This window comes from Colias croceus, chromosome 10 (genome assembly GCF_905220415.1).
Source record: "Colias croceus chromosome 10, ilColCroc2.1".
NCBI classification, from domain to species: Eukaryota; Metazoa; Arthropoda; class Insecta; order Lepidoptera; family Pieridae; genus Colias; species Colias croceus.
The window spans coordinates 7,942,396-7,959,284 of NC_059546.1; the positions used below are offsets into that span (position 1 = coordinate 7,942,396).

General features: G+C 31.9%; 1 protein-coding gene across 3 annotated transcripts in view; it reads right to left on the reverse strand.

Annotated features, from left to right (window-relative positions):
- Positions 1-16,889, reverse strand: part of LOC123695159 (inactive angiotensin-converting enzyme-related protein-like) — a 151,920-nt gene that overhangs the window by 24,394 nt on the left and 110,637 nt on the right. For 2 of the 3 annotated variants that reach the window (XM_045640906.1, XM_045640905.1), the window contains one exon: positions 296-494. In XM_045640906.1, coding sequence (XP_045496862.1) covers positions 296-490 — 195 coding nt within the window. In that variant the 5' untranslated portion in view covers positions 491-494. Of the gene's footprint in view, positions 1-295; positions 495-13,443; positions 13,473-16,889 lie in introns of those variants that run through there. The other variant, XM_045640907.1, reaches the window with a different exon arrangement.

Genomic DNA, 16,889 nt, shown 5'->3' on the forward strand with positions numbered 1-16,889 from the left:
TACAGTTTCGTAGATAACTATCACATCATATTATCCATACTAATATTATAAATGTGAAAGTAACTCTGTCTGTATGTCTGTTACTCAATTACGCCTAAACTACTGAACCAATTTTCATGAAATTTGGTATGGAGATATTTTGATACCCGAGAAAGGACATAGGATAGGTTTTATCCCATCCAAATTCCACGGGAACGGGAACTATGCGGGTTTTTCTTTGACTGCGCGGGCGATGCCGCGGGTGGAAAGCTAGTACTCTATAAAGCTTTACATTTCAGGATCACCTACGCCTTACCTTCAAAGACAATCCCTTGCTGTTCCCCGTCAGCTCTTCCCATGTTGCCGTTGCCCGCTGCGTGCACTGGTCCTGATAGTCGAACTCCACCAGGTCGATGAGGGAGACCAGCCACCGCCTGTCGTCGCCACTGGAGGTTCCACTGGAGAGGAGGGCGTAGAAGCACACGCTTAGCAGTTGCAGTGTTGGTCGCATTGTACTGGGGACAAAATAAAATATTATTCATTGGGTAAAAAGCAAAATAACCAATCTTCTATTAGATGATACGTGTAATATTCTAGAACAAGTCTAAAAAATAAAATATGTATCAAACTAGATGATATTTTCGAGGATTCTGTTTGATCAAATACATAAAATATTAAAACTGACTCGATAAAAAAAAAATCACGAAGTTACCTCTAAGTTTCACACATTTACAATTTCTACTTCACATGTTAAATTCTTCTAATGGCTTTGTTAGATAGAACGCGTACTTAAATTTCGTCAGAGCGATAACCAGACGCAACTCTATGACGCGGACGCCATGATGTGCGCGCCGATGGCTTTGTCAGATAGAACCAAGATAGAACGCGTAAAAACCGCGCGTCACAGAGTTATCGCTCTGACGATATGCCGCGCATTAGGTTGGCGCTCTGACACAATTATCTCGTTATGAAAAAGGCATTTTATTAAATAATTTCAATGTCTATTATCGCTTATTATAGGTCATTTTTATAAAGTAATGTGATACAGGAAACTTAATGCAATTCATATGCATGAGTTATTGATGCGAATAATTAATAAAGCTCATGCTTCAGTAACAATATATATCTATTAGATCACAATGTTTATTAAAAAATGGGATAATGAAATATAATATACAAACATGAATTAATAATGTAAGACTTTACACATATATTAGTCCTAGCATAAATAGTGGAAAATATCGAAATATGCATTAAAGTTTATTTCCAAAATATACCAAGGTATTTTTATTTATTGCCCCTTTTAATTTCACGTCTATTAAAACACTTCGTTTCGTAAAAAGATAATTACTACACTGACTTTGATGTTGTAAAAGTTGACTAATTATGAAATACTGTTTTGCGCCTCGACTGTACCGCAACTAATTTATTGACACAAAATTAAGTTAATTAAACTTTCTTTGACTCCGCCATCGGGTCGGGCGACAATTTGATTAACTCCTACGATATGAATCGGCGACATGTGTTTGTGTAACAATAATTAATTGAGATCGCAATTTAGGTATAACTATTTGCAGTTATGGCTTAGATGTGTATCTTTTTCAAATGAGTATATCACAAATTGACAATACTAACAACAAAAGACTTGAGAAAGAAATAAAATAATCAATGAAATAAAATTTATACACTTTCGTCTAATTTATGGTACTTAGGATACCTATGGATATTTAACTTTGCAGTATTGACAAAAGCTTGGTAAGTATATTTGAGCCTCGTTAGTATAAAAATACAAATAGATAAATGTCAGTTTAATTCCAAACCTGCGGTTGCCTACTTATAGTGTTAAATTAAAACATGAGTTACTATTTTTTCAGAATATGATATTTTTTACTTTCTTAAAGACGCACTTAAAATGATTAGTCTCTAGATGATTTAAATAGTTTGCTAAGTATGATAGATAAGCGTAAGTCAAACTTTTTGTTTAAAATTTTGAGCACTAATTCAGTAAATTACTGCAATTAAGATTAGGTAGTACTTCTAAACAACAAAGTTTCTGAGCCGTTTTCCAGAGATATTGTAACTGACATATTAAATGAAGATATATCTTAGGCGAAATTTTATAAATTTTACTTTACTTTTAGTGCAGAGTAATAATGACAAACCAGAGTGAAATTAATGAAAGGGGTCTAACAGTAAAACGTTGCCACTGTACTCATTTATTTGTTAGTGGAAATAAAATAAAAGCTATTTAAAGTTTAACTAAACGTTTGTTCTAAGTTAACTTTTAGCGATCCTTGAAAGCGGGACATACTATTTCATACATTTTTTTTGTTTGCGATTTCTGAATTATTTGAAGTAAATATCGAATACAAAATATAATAAAATTGTAAGATTTAATAATATGCTGCGTCATCAAATATTATGCATGTTTAGTAGTTCTCTCGTTTACAGGACGTCTGAAGTTGTGTCTGTTTATGGCTAATCATTTCAAAGTCTAATTGATATTTGAATTCTTAGCTAATTCGATACTGTTTAATATATTCGTAAATTCAACGTAAAATCAGGTCGAGCAAATTGTTTCAGGGAAACTTTATTTGAGTAATTAACATTAATTATCTTTTTAAGCATTTAAATCTGAAACGATTTTAATAAATATTGGAGGTAAATATATTACTGGCTGCGTCATCAAGTTCTACTTTCAATGAATGGAGTAATTTCAGTGTTCAACTTTGTACAACAACTGCGCACTCTGTTTCAAATAGTTCAAAACAGAACAAAGGATAAATAATTGAAAAAAGTAGTAACTCTGCAGTAAATTTTCGTTTTTCTTAATTAATTACACTAGTATTGGAATTGTTTCTGCCATTTCTATATTGTTACAGAGTTGTACATAACAAGTTCTGATTTCAGTTACAATAAAGATTTTCTTCATACGTAGTCAAATGTAATATTTCAATGACTTTTCGTAATATCCTTATTTTAGTACTCAATTTTATACTGTTCTTATTGAATATAAGAAAAAAATATGAAAACGTTAAGCACAAAAACTGAAATAGCGTAGCATTTAAAATAAAGTTTTTGAACCACGAGACGAATTATAAAGCGACGACTTTTAAGAATCACCAACCGTTATTTGCTATTAGCTAGCTAATATAGCTATAGCTCATGGAGCAGTCTTTGAAACTAATACATACACAAGTTGAATCGATTAACTTCCACTTAACATAATTTCTGACTCTAGTTTAATGTAAGCGTTAAGCTAAGAGATCCATCATCTTTTATTGAGCCTACAATTTGTGTAGCGTCTGTGTATTCTGCGGAGCAAAAACCTTTTATAGTTTAATCTCGTAACGAAATTGCTTTCTCTTGTTATGTTCCATTGAAGTTTTTCGAAAGCTTAGATAAATAGAGATGAAAGTGTATTCCAAATTTATAAGATCTTAAATATAGACCATTTGTCTTTTACTCGAACATTTGCCATTGAATCGCACCTCTGACCTTTTACAGTAACTGATATTATTTTCATCTAAAAATATTAGATTATATTACAGAGACCTCGCTTCTTTACGAAGTTCTATGATAAAAATGGAAGTTGAAAAAGTACGGGGAAACTGTAAAAGATTTCAGTCAATCATATTCTTATTGAGAAAATTACGTTTAACTTTAATTCTTAAGCTTCCTAATTTATAAAACCTTCTATGCGTTAATCACTACAATTAATGTGTAAAAACCGACAAATCATATTACAATAAGAGAATTTTCCCTATTTACTAAAGGAAATTTCGAAAAAAAAATGGACAAAAATTTGAAAATTTTCTCATTAAAAAATACATTCGCTGCATCCAATTATTCAAAAAATTTTAAGTTAATCACAATCCAATTAAGCCGGCTGACTGACACTCGTGACGCAACACCAGTCGCGTCCAGGCGATAATGAAGTTTTTTTCTTCTACCCTCCATTAAGCTTAAATAGATCCCGCACAAAGCTCTTAATTGTAATTTATGTTTTGTTTTTAGCAATTTCATCAAAACAACTTAAGTATAAAGTTCCTTTAAAAAAAATACCAATTCGTTCTTCATCTACTTAATTGTTAAATCAATAAAAATGTAATGAGCTTAAATTAGTCTAAAATTGTCCTAGGCAAAGGTAATATTGAATCAAGCATTGTAAAACAGTAAAGCGATCGCCATTCCTGAAAAAACAAGCCTTTGATGTATAAAAATATCTGTTTCGACATTATACATTAATTACTTTAAGGAATTAATTTTGAAAATTACATAGAAAACCTACTACCTTTCCGCCTTCGGCTTCGTCCGCTTTATCGAAAACTTAACAAATAACACAACTTTCCTAGAGAACCACTCATCTTAAAACAACGCATCCAAATCCGTAGCGAATTCTTAAAGAGGGATAGACTTACAAAGGGATAGGCAGACAGGGAGACTTGGTTTTAGACGATCGCGATAGTGATATTTCATCTAAGGGGTGTACTACGAAGAGTTAAACCGTTTATACATATATTTTTACTAGCTTACCGCCCGCGGCTTCGCCCGCTTTCTCTAAAACGATTTGAGATTTAAACTATCCTATCTCTCAAGTTGGATCGAATTGCATATGGTGTGCGAATTTTATTATAATCGTTTAAGTGGTTTAGGAGTCCATTGAGGACAAACATTGTGACACGAGATTTATATATATTTACTACACAGCGTAGACTTTTCATTTCTAGTCTCACTGGTTACGTACATGGTGTTCACAGCTCGATGCTTGAATGTATCAGTTTAAACTGACTTTCGCAGCTGTTAGCAAAATGTTAGTTTGCCACGGGAAATAAAAACGTCCATAGTGACAGTGACAGTGGGTACATTGATATGGAAAAATGCTAGCACGAAATTTGATACATTGTCTGGTATGCAAAATTTTAAGCAATTTTTTAAATCTTCTTGGACGTTTGCTTGTGTTTGATAATTCCAATGAAATTATCGAAAATACGAGCAGTAGTTATAATAATATTGTTGGTTTTACATAGAACGACGGCTTTAAAAGTAATTAAAGTAAATTTCCATCCCTATAGTTGTCACATAAGGTGCAAAAACTACTCAAAAATAAGAAATGCTGCAGCTTGTATAATACAGTTATTATGATGTTGAATCGTAATGCATGTGAAGAAACATTCGCGAACGTTATATCAAGCTACAACTGTCAGCAACACGAATTAAACCGGCTTCAAAAGTTAAACAACAATCTCATACTTCCGCAAGTTTAAATTTCATAACAATATCACATGCGTACAAAATGGTATAATTATTATGTAAATTAGTGTTTCGTATTCCCGTTCCTAATCTCATCTAAATATTTAATCCTTATAAATGAATAATGGGTGTAATACGCAATTAGCGAAATCGCGTTATGAGACTTTTCGTATTAATTCTCGAAGGATATTTATAACATTAGCTTGTAGTATTTCGTATTTTGCATTGTTAATCTTAGCTCGCATACTCATATATCAGCTTCAACGTCCTCTACGGCATGCAGTTTGCCAACTTTTATTTTCTTAAAACCTAACGTTCCGACTCGTAATCAATGTTTTTTACTAACGTTCCCAAAAACTTCGTTGTTTAATCGTAGGCTATGTTAATGTCATTTTTAGCCAGGAATAAGTAACGTTGAAATCTTCCTGTTGGTGATTAGATATTCTAGAATCTAGAATTATATTTCAAGCTCAATTTTTATACCAATTAGTTATAGCATTTCATATTTAAAATGAGATACTTTATATCAGTATTTTAATTACGACGCTCACATATTGCCAAGTGACCAGTCATTAATAGACTGACCGCATGTTATTGGACTTCCACAAATCCTTTCCTGATCAATGAGTACATATTGCGACTAACATCCCATATATAACTGTGACACTTAGCCTAAATCTCACGATACGATATGCCATCTCTAAATGCTCAGACATAGGTAGGTACTAAATTTCTTAAGATATTTACAGCCTAGTGACCGTTTTATTGTGCATCAAAAGACCTTGATAGGAGTTCTTCAAAGACTTTATGATTCGGAAACGTCGACAAGAAATCAATGATGATGTAAACAACTTTCAGTAGCCAAACATTTGTCTTGTTTGGTTAGCATTGTTTTGAGTCCTCAGTAAGAACTGGTAAAGAATCTTTAAAATGGCATATATGCATATGCTATAATGCAGGACTGGAAGCAGGTCTTATTTTAGAGGTAAAGTTTAAACAGCAGTTTGCCAAAACGAGTATATGTCTACGGATGAACACAATAAAACTCTTATAATATAATGTCTTCACTAATCAGTCCTTATAGGTAAGCCGTGTATGTTCTGTAACATATAACAGTATAGGGTACGCTGGACGACCCTTTTCCTTCATTTAAAGGAAGTGAAAATGATATTATTCAGAAACATGTAACTTACAACTTTTACATATGAATTCTCGTATTAACTAGCCTGATGCATTCAGTTCATTACGCTCGACTGTTTATTATCACACGCGTTTCAAACTTGCGGCCGACGGACGTGTGGCGTGAGGCGATGCATGTAATACTCTAATAACAACATAATATATTATGTGTGCAGACGTGTGACAAACCCTCTGGTTAATATATTCGATTAGACTTAGGAGAGTACTGAAATTATTGTTGTGAATAGGATGTTTACCACCTGCTTCTAATATAATAATTAATTAATTGCACTTTATAAGTACTAAGTAACAAGCTTGGTTATTACTGTCACTGTATTAGGATATGTTTCTTATTTCTCTTGCGTTTTCTTATAACCGTATGACCTTTCGCATTAGTCTCGCGACTAAGAACAGTTTTCGCTCTAAGCAATTTGTATAGGTACAGAACATTTCGCGTTTCAAACGAGCTCCACGTGGCTCATACACCGTGATGAAATCTTACCATTTATATTGAAGTGCTCTCTGTTTATCCATTGTCGACAATCACATTCCCATCAGAGTAATGAAGGAAGATGGAATTTTTTCAACCTTAAATTTTCGTAATTTATACAAGCGAACCAGTTTCAAACTGTTTGTGTTACATTTCGGTTATTATTTTAATAACGTGCGCGGAGAATATTTTGTCTTTTCACGTGAATTGTAACCTTATTTCTCTTTGTGGGTGGTATTAAACGCAATTTAATGTTTCTCGAGCAATTAAATACTTACTCGTAATTTTTAAAGGCGGCAGTAAAATTTTAATTTTATAATCTCAATGGTTGACCCAAATAAAAATTGATTAATTTTATAATGTTATGATTAAAATCATTAAAACTGTTATAGCTAAAATAAATAAGAGATGAAAGAATTTCCTACATACCACTATGAGGAAAAGAAACCCAAAGCTTACATTCGAGATATAAGTTTTCACATATCGATATTGACGTAAGCCTCTTTACATACGATATTTACACCTTCCAGATAATCCAATATTGTTTCACATGTCTTCACACGAAAACAGTTCGTGAAAATCCTGATTTATCCTTCTTTCTGTCAATGCTTATGAGTGGTGATTTAGGTTATCTCTGTCCCTTTTAGTGACACATTAGATGATAAGCCGTATTTTTGTGGTTATGTAATATTTAATGTGATAACAGATTATTATTAATTTTACATGAATGATTCTCATTTGAATCTTGAATCGTGTGCATCTAGACGTAAAAACTTAAAAATTAAATTCATCAATGATTTACTAGATTAAGATTTATTTGTGGCAATCAATTGGTTTCATTATGTTGCTTTGTTACCTAAAATTTGAAATATTATTGGTTCTTTAAAATATGCTTACCTGCATACGTATAGTCAACCGTATAGGTAAGTTTATTCAAACTATTTATTCACAAAATATGTAGCTATCTACCAATAATAATAATTAATGACATGACAAAATAAATCACAGTTCCAACGTTATAAAATCAGAAATAATGAAATCCGATGAACAATTTGTAATCCTATTGTTTCCCAAGTAGCGTTTTTTTCTTTACTTTTTTCCCGCCATTTCTCAAACGCAGTTTTACGTAATTGCATTCTTTGATCTTCGTATTAATGTCGTATATTAATTTTCACGCTTTCTGAGATGGAATACGTTTTAACTAATTGAGAATATTAATCATTTTAGGGCATTTTAAATTATATTTCAGCAGATGCCTCTTTAATAATAGACGAAAGATTATTATAATATTTTTTAAAACAAGTAGGTAAGTACTTTTATTATTAAGGGTACAATCCAATCTGAGCGGCGTAATATTTTTAGCAGTAATTAAAATTAACAATGTAGGTAACTTTTATAGCGTTAGGTACATTTTTGTCTTGTTTTATTTTTATCTCGTTAAATAAATCAGGATATAACATAAACATAACCATAAAGTGGTTTTTATAATAAACAAAAATTTACAGAATCAGATTATTAAAGTACAGTACATTCAATTCACCCGTTTATTATATTTAAATGTTGTTTATATAATAAACACACACAATAAAGTTTTATTAAAACATCAAGCAGAAACAATACAAAGTGTAACTCATGTGTAACTCATGGATTAAAATTTACCGTTTTTAAATATTTCTCCGTCAAATGATCAACACAATGTTCTAGTGAAATTTTAATAACTACTAACAATATGCACTTCAATTTAAACAAGAGTTTAAATACAATTAAAGTATTCAAATGCATTTAAATTTAGATATGAATTGTATATTTTCATAAGCATCTAAAACATGTTTGTTGAACGTATTAAGTTTCATGGCGGCTTCAATGCCAGTATTTGTTGGGAAACACTACAGTAAATCATTCTGTAGAAACCGCACGTGGCAGGAAATTGCTGGAAAAACGTATGTTATACAGAATATAGACGAAAATATTGATAAAGAGCAGATAGAATTTACTGCCTCGTTGGTCTACCGACGGCGTGTTTTGTTACTTTTAAATTTGTATGGAAACACAATACGTAAAAGGAATTTGATTTTCAGTTTTGTTTCAGCAATTGTATGTAGTCAAACTTCAGTGGTTTCACTCTCGTAGTGAATTACAGCTACAATCATGCTATGATATATCTTTATGCCACATTCCATCCAGATTCTATTACTATAATCTATCTCTGTGGCTCATTACGATTAGCAATTTTCAGCGAATTCCCACAGTGCGAGCGGCCTCGCGAAGCAATTGCTACGCGAAGCCGCTCGCTCAATAACCGTGTGCATAATGTTGTATATTAGTAACTAAGCATGTGTATTACCTCCATCATCATCATCATCAGGTCACTGCAGGAACCGTACCGACAGAGATTCTTCGGAGTAAGTCACATTACAAAGTTTTTTCATAATACTAGTTTAATTCCTTCACAAATGGGAATGGTAGCGATGTGATAAAAAATGCAAAAAGTCTCGCGTGATAATGAAAACACTTAAAATAATGAAGCCATGAAAACATTCCATAATAGTAAATCGAGGCTATTTACCGGCCAGAAACGATATAGTTCATCACAGCATCGCTTCACCGCACCCTCGATAATGTTATAGACCTCGGGAGATAAAATGATCTTGTTTCCGAGATAATCATAAATTGGACTTTCATTACGTACGTGAATTTATGATTTGTTTTTGGAGTTAGAGTTTGTCGTAAAATCATTGATAGGTGATGGAATATGAGGAATATTGAATTTAAAAGTTGCTATAAATATATTATTATGATGCTGGTTGCATATTTTTTAATTCAAAAAATATTTCTAAAAAGTACCTAGGTATATTTTATATTTTTGTAAAATTGATAACTAAATTGTTTAAACATCAAACCAAGCTAAATTGGTACTTCGGCCTACAGGTATTAGGTAGGTATGTCTAATTAAATATGAATACAAATATTTTCTTATTCCTATTAATAATTCTAATTCTGAGAAAACAGCTGAGCTAGTTCTTTATATATTTATAAGTTAGGTACGTTATGATTTATTTATATCTTAGCTGTAATTTGAGTTTCTTCGTAAGGGGAGGTAGCTTTTTAGCGCAGAGTTGCCAGGGTAAGTCAGTAGGTATTAAAGCAACAAATATGTACCAAAATATGTTTTTTTTTACATATTTCGTATTTCTGTACCTAACTAAGCACATAGATATTATTATCAAGCATGTGTGATGGGTTGGGCCAAATATCATTGTCACATGCAATACGATTTTTCCCCGTCCAAATATAATTTAATTCCAAATTATCTATAATTTAAATTATCATATCTCCTCTCCAGGGAGTCAATCCCGTTATCACAACGATAAACAAATCTCCATTCCACAGTAATAGGTCCCTTGCGAGTTCAATAAATGGAAAATTCGATTCGGCCCTAACAAGCCAACTAAAGGCTCCTGGGCGGTAAAATTCAATTCAGACCAAGGCAATAATTCTCAGTTGCATTGTAAATTTGGCTAACGATAAGTCAGCTATTCCTTTACGTCATGAATGAAATATACGCTTGTTCTATACATTTTAGTAACGAATTGCAAGAAATGGAATTAATTTTAAGATTTGAGGTTACGCTTTTACTTCGAGCTGTGTTCGAATTCATTATTTATTAACATGAGGGTACAAAGCTTGATTACGTTAATAAACCAGTCTTATGAAACATTAAAGCTTTTATGTTGTAATTATCTGTGGACTAAAGATATTTAATTTCAAATTGAATTTTGAACATACACATCATCGGAATACCTAGGTATGTTATCCTTGTAACAAAAGACCAATCGTAACAACGTAGTACAAACCACACGCCATCAAAACGTATTTATAATATGTCCCTAAGCGGCGTCAAAGCATCTGCAGGACTTCAATAGTATTGTAATGTATGCGGGTATTTGGAGATTTGATTTGAGTGAATGCACAAACATAATACGTCGTGATCGTAACAGGTAAGTCGATGTCGTCCCGATGGACCGGACGGACGTGTTGTAAGTAATAATTATTATGATAAAACTGTTCGTAGTTTTGTTACTCACATGTATGTAGTGTTATATACTTAAAAGGTTTTTATAATCAATAAAATCCTTTAATAATAGTGTTTTTAATTAATCATCCAAGCACATAGTGTAAGTAGTAAGTACCAATAGACTAAGGTACTGCCGTAAAAGAAATAGGAAAAAAGGGCAAAGTAGCCAAAAGTGGAGTCACATTTAGCATGTTAATTATTGTGCAAAAGAACATCCAGATAGTTCACAGTACGTTAATTTCCCTTCGCTATCTAAATGGGCAATGGTCGCATCGCAAAAAGTCATTAAGTGCTTTTAACTGTATATTGTGTACGTCGTATTTACATAAAACAAACATCCTAAATCTAACGTGTGTAGTTTCATAATGCTGAGATCTGTTTGTTTTGCGATTCGCCGAAACTAACTAAACTAGACGTAGTTTGTTAATCATTTAGTTATACGAAATGGTACTTTAAATTATATATACGCATTTAAAATTAATTTATAATGACTTTGACAAGTTCCTTTGATGAAAGAATTTTTCAAACCGGACCAGTAGTTCTCGAGATTAGCGCGTTCAAACAAACAAACTCTTCAGCTTTATAATATTAGTATAGATTCCCTATAATAATAGATATCTATACTATTAACAATGCTATTGTGCTGTGAGAGGATAGATTTGCACGCACCACATTGCATTGTAAGCACTGTTACATTTCGATGAACAATTTTGAATAATCCTGATAAATACTAACTATTACGTATCTAGTAACTATTTAATAATCTGTGCTATAACTGACTAAACACTATTACTGTATGTTATATATTTGTCCCTGATGTGAAAAATCTTGATTGGGTCGTTTAATTTAGCTTGCAATAAATCTTTTTACTTCTATAAATAGGTACATATTTTATTAACAACGCTCTTCAATTCGTTTAAATAATATCATAATTAAACCTGCTTTCATTTAGTAAGTTTCGGTATCTTAACTGTAGGTTACAAATGTTATTTAGCAGTGATTAATTGAATAGAATCCAATCTGCATAACTACGCCTAAATTGCTACGGGTCTTATCTACAGAGGTAAATTTTCAATTTGACAATACAATCAAATTAAGTACAGAGTACCAACCGAATAAATAATCGTGTTGTCACTATATTTAGAGCCGATTTTTCAATCCTTGGTTAAAATTTATCCGTCCAAAGCGATTACACGAGCATATTAAAATATCACCTGTAAAACTGTCAAATACGGACAATTACAAAACATTTTTGAAATGGTTGTTTAATACGTTATTCGATGAATAAGTTTTAACCAAGGATTGGAAAAATCAGCCCTTACAACTATAGACGTGTTATTTTTAGGATTATTGAAAGAGTAGAGTGAGACTCGTATTTTTAAAGGTATTAGAATATTCGTAGAACAAAATAGGTCAAAGACAATTCGTTTTATAATAGGACGATTCCAGAGCGCTTCTAAAGGACGCCTAGCTGACTGAATAAATGTTTGAGTATGATTCTACACAAAAATATTGCCTGAAATATTGTGTAGTTAGTCGCAGTTTTGATTTTTATCATCCAAAATGCCGACATTATTATGTTTGTTTTACCTTATATGTTTTGATTTAGAAGCTAGTAATTTTTTTATTATTAAGTAAATCAAAGGAATTTCAAACATATTTTATTGTTTAGTGGAATAATTAATTATTGATTATTGGATGTTCATTTTCTCCTGTTCCTATCGTAAAATTGTAATGATATGAATAATTGTAATTGTGTTAACCCTAATAAATATACGGATTGTGAAATAACAATACCTATGTATAAAATGGGCCAATAAAAGAACATCGTTAAAACTTGCGTAGCTTTTCCAAAGTTTTACCTCTTTTCCCAGGTTTTACTTATAAACTTGGTACGTAGGTTCATCAAACAACCCACACATAAAATGCCGTAACTTCATTCAGTAAAAACCCTTACTACTTCATTCGTTAAAATAACTAGTCGTATTAACGTAAACAAGATTACTTCATCTATCACCAGTAAGTTCGCATTGTAATGTCGAGGTGTCAGAGGCTTGTTTAGTTATGTAATCAGGTTTCATGTAACACTTTATTTGCAAAGTTTCCAAAGTAGTTTTCTTTCGGATGTGATTGGATTTAGATGTTTGTTGTGAGTAATTCACGGCTTACGGGGTATTATGGGTACGTGTTTATTTGATTAATTACTTTTGGTTTTATATAGGTGTCCATCAATAGAAGTAAATACCTACATTACATGGAGTGTTTCTTAGCTAAGATAATTAATAAAGTTTTGTATAAGTTTATGAAACGAGGATCTGAGTTCAATAGACAAAGCCGCTTTTCCATATAATATAATCTTTTAAAAATAACTTTTACTTTCTAAAGAAAATGTTTATACACATTTAGGTAACTGTCTGCTTTTATACTATCACGAAAACAGTAGATAAATACTAAGCTATTTACATACAAAATTTATTTCGTTGCGATGGCAGCCCTGCCCCCCTAGCCAAGTGGCTTTCTGTTAGCGTAGCGTTCAATAGAATAGACTACGAATGTATGAGAATGACGTAAGCTGTAGATACGTTTATCTACAGCCTACGTCAATCTCATACATTCGTAGTCTATATCTACAGCTTACGTCATTCTCATACATTCGTAGTCTATTCTATTGAACGCTACGCTAACAGAAAGCCACTTGGCTAGGGGGGCTGGATATATACCTGGAACAAATAGAAATTATTAAAGGTAACAAAATAATATAAACAGAATCTGAATAAATCTTTAATTTGAGAAGTTCACAAATGAACAAGAGCGAACGGCTTAAAGAATTAATAATTAACAACAAACTCGAACTCAATTAGGTTCGACGTTATCGTAACTTTCCTAATTAAGAAATACCCTTTTATTTATTTTTAACGCAATCTTTGAATTATTCTTTATTTTAATTTACTAGAGATTTCTGTGACTTTTTCTGAGAAAAACTCTATAGCATTATAACATAGGTTTAGTTCTATAGCTATTTTGGTCGGTATGACATTTTTTTTTCAAATAAGAATCTTCAGGGAGTGACGTATGCAAGTATGAAGCTTGTTCTCTCAATTTATTTATATTATGTATCAATTTTCACGTGATTTTATAAACTTTAGACATTTTAAAACCTAAAAAGATGAATGACTGTGCAAGTTTAATTTAACACAAGACAACAATAAAATTATTCGAAGCTGTTTCAGATAAAATCAGAATTTTTTAAAACTTGTTCGATCTACTGGAAATATATAGATAATGGTTTTATGAATGCAGTGTTTAGGTAATTATTTGCGAATACATATAATAATATGTATCATCACTTTGTTCAATAGCTTTGTGTTGTTTAAAAATTCGTTTGAACTGCTTTGCAGTCAGCAAATGTTATTTTTGCAATTGAATTTTCTTGTGTTTGTTTTCACCGAAACATTAATCTAAACAGTGTCTATGCTATCTTAAAGAAGCTTCAAATATCGAGGAAAAGGATTATCTATACTAATATTATAAAACTGAAGAGTTTGTTTTTATATTTTTTGGTTTTTATGGCATTCAAATGCTTTATAAATATAAATTTATAAAGAATAGAAAAAATTCGATCACGAGGCGGGACTCGAACCCGCATCCTTCGCGCCATTCCGGGGCGGATGCCTAACCAACTCAGCCACTCGTGACCCGCCTGAGCAATCGAATTTATTCTATCCTTTCAGTTTTATGTGTCTTAAGGGACACACCGCGCGCCATCTATTGAGATGATTTAACAACCATCTCAACCAATATGAAGCACTTTTCAGTGAATACAATATTGTAACGATGGAACACGACCTTTTCTTGAATTTATATTTTTTGGTTTTTATGGCATTCAAATGCTTTATAAATATAAATTTATAAAGAATAGAAAAAATTCGATCACGTTTGTTTGTTTGAACGCGCTAATCTCAGGAACTATCGGTCCGATTTGAAAAATTATTTCGGTGTTAGATAGCCCATTTATCGAGGAAGGCTATAAGGTCATCATCACGCTAAGACCAACAGGAGCAGAGCACTGCGGGGCACAGCTAGTAATAAATAAATCGCTTTGAAAATCAATTACAACGAATAAATCCCCGAAGTCATTTGCCAATATAATTCCTTACGAACCAATTAACGTTTCAGCTTTAATAAGATTTTATTTAGTCGGCAATAGGAAAGGAAAATGAAAGAAATGAGAGGCGCTAAATAACAAACAATAAAACCTAAGCTAAATAGCCTCCGGACCTGAGAAAGATCGTTTATTTTATAAGTTCTGAGATTATTGCGTAGATACTCAGTAAAGAAACAGATAAGGAGTTGAGGAATTATATAATTTTAAATATTTTAGGTAGGCACTTTGTCCTGAATAAACATTTAGGTACTGTTTTATAAATATCTTTGCATTTATGTTGACTGTTGTATGAAATAAGATTATAGATTGTTGATGTTCATTACATTTTTCAATGTGGTCAAGGTATTTCTCGCATTCTTCTAACTTTATACATATTTTTGTTAAAGTGGCCAAGTCAATATACCTAATGTATAAACAATAATTCTTCAAATCATTAGTAATATCTGGAAAACAATCACTAAATGTAAGATGAAGCTGAATATTTCACTTAAATGCTAATAGCCTTAGTAATAAATTACATAATGCAATAAACTAAGGTTCATTGAGCAGTGATCATCACCATTATTCCTAATATACACACACATTTCACACTTTACCTACTACAAATTATCGATTTGATTTGCTTTAAAAAAAATTATATCCACCAACAGAGTTGTTGTTGCAAGCTTAATAATCCTAAACATTTCAGTATTTCTTTCTATAAAACAACCGTTACATCATGCCCAGCGTATAGATCCATAACTATACGTGGCTATACATCTTCCAGCATACGTTAAGATAAGGCCAACACACTATCCCACTTAATTATTAACAAATGGCGTCTTATTGAATATTCAAGAGGATTATTGCGCTTATTTGTTAATTGTTGTTACAAACGCTTGACTTATCACTGGCTTGACAAACGGAGAACCGAGTATTAATATGGCATTTGCGTCGCCAAACAATTTAATTATTATGTCTATAAATAAACGGAAATTTCCAAATGTTGCTAAGGTTAAACTCCATAACAACTGAATCTATTCAGCTGAATAGATTTAGATTATTTATATTTTATACATTTTTAACCAATATACCTATTATACTTAGTTATATTGTTCAATGTTCATGTTATAAAAGATAGAGATAGATATAGACTTGAATATTTCGTGAAGTGATTCACGAAATATTCAAGACTAAAACCATATTTACATGTTCCACATTAATATCTTTTTATTCGCAACAATAACACATAAAACCACTGCAAACGGTCTTATTCATCAAATCAAGACATTCCTACGGACATCGCAATTTTCTACTTTCATGCCTTTACTTAAGATGCCAAGTCGCATAATTTATGCATATAGTTTTGTGCGCATTTCATTATTATTCAAGACGAACGCAGGCTACCTGGTCTTATTACAAGAAAAACTTTAAAGAACTCTCAGAAACGAGTGAAATTCTTTGCAAGACCGGGAAATGTACGACGCTGGCTTCGATGTATATTTGTAGGCATCTCTTGGAAGAAGGTACCTAATAAATGTATTCAAACTGCTTGTAGGAACAAAACTTCTTCATTGGAATCTTACAAATTCCATGCATTTAAATGTTTTTTTATGAGACATGAATATGTATAGCTTAAATGAAGTAGGTAATAAGTTACGTACTATACAAATTATCTTTATATTGCTCGCCTCCAAGTAATTCCAACAGGATTGAATACAATTAGTTTCCAATATTTTAATCTGTTTAGCACTATACCGAAGCTTCAT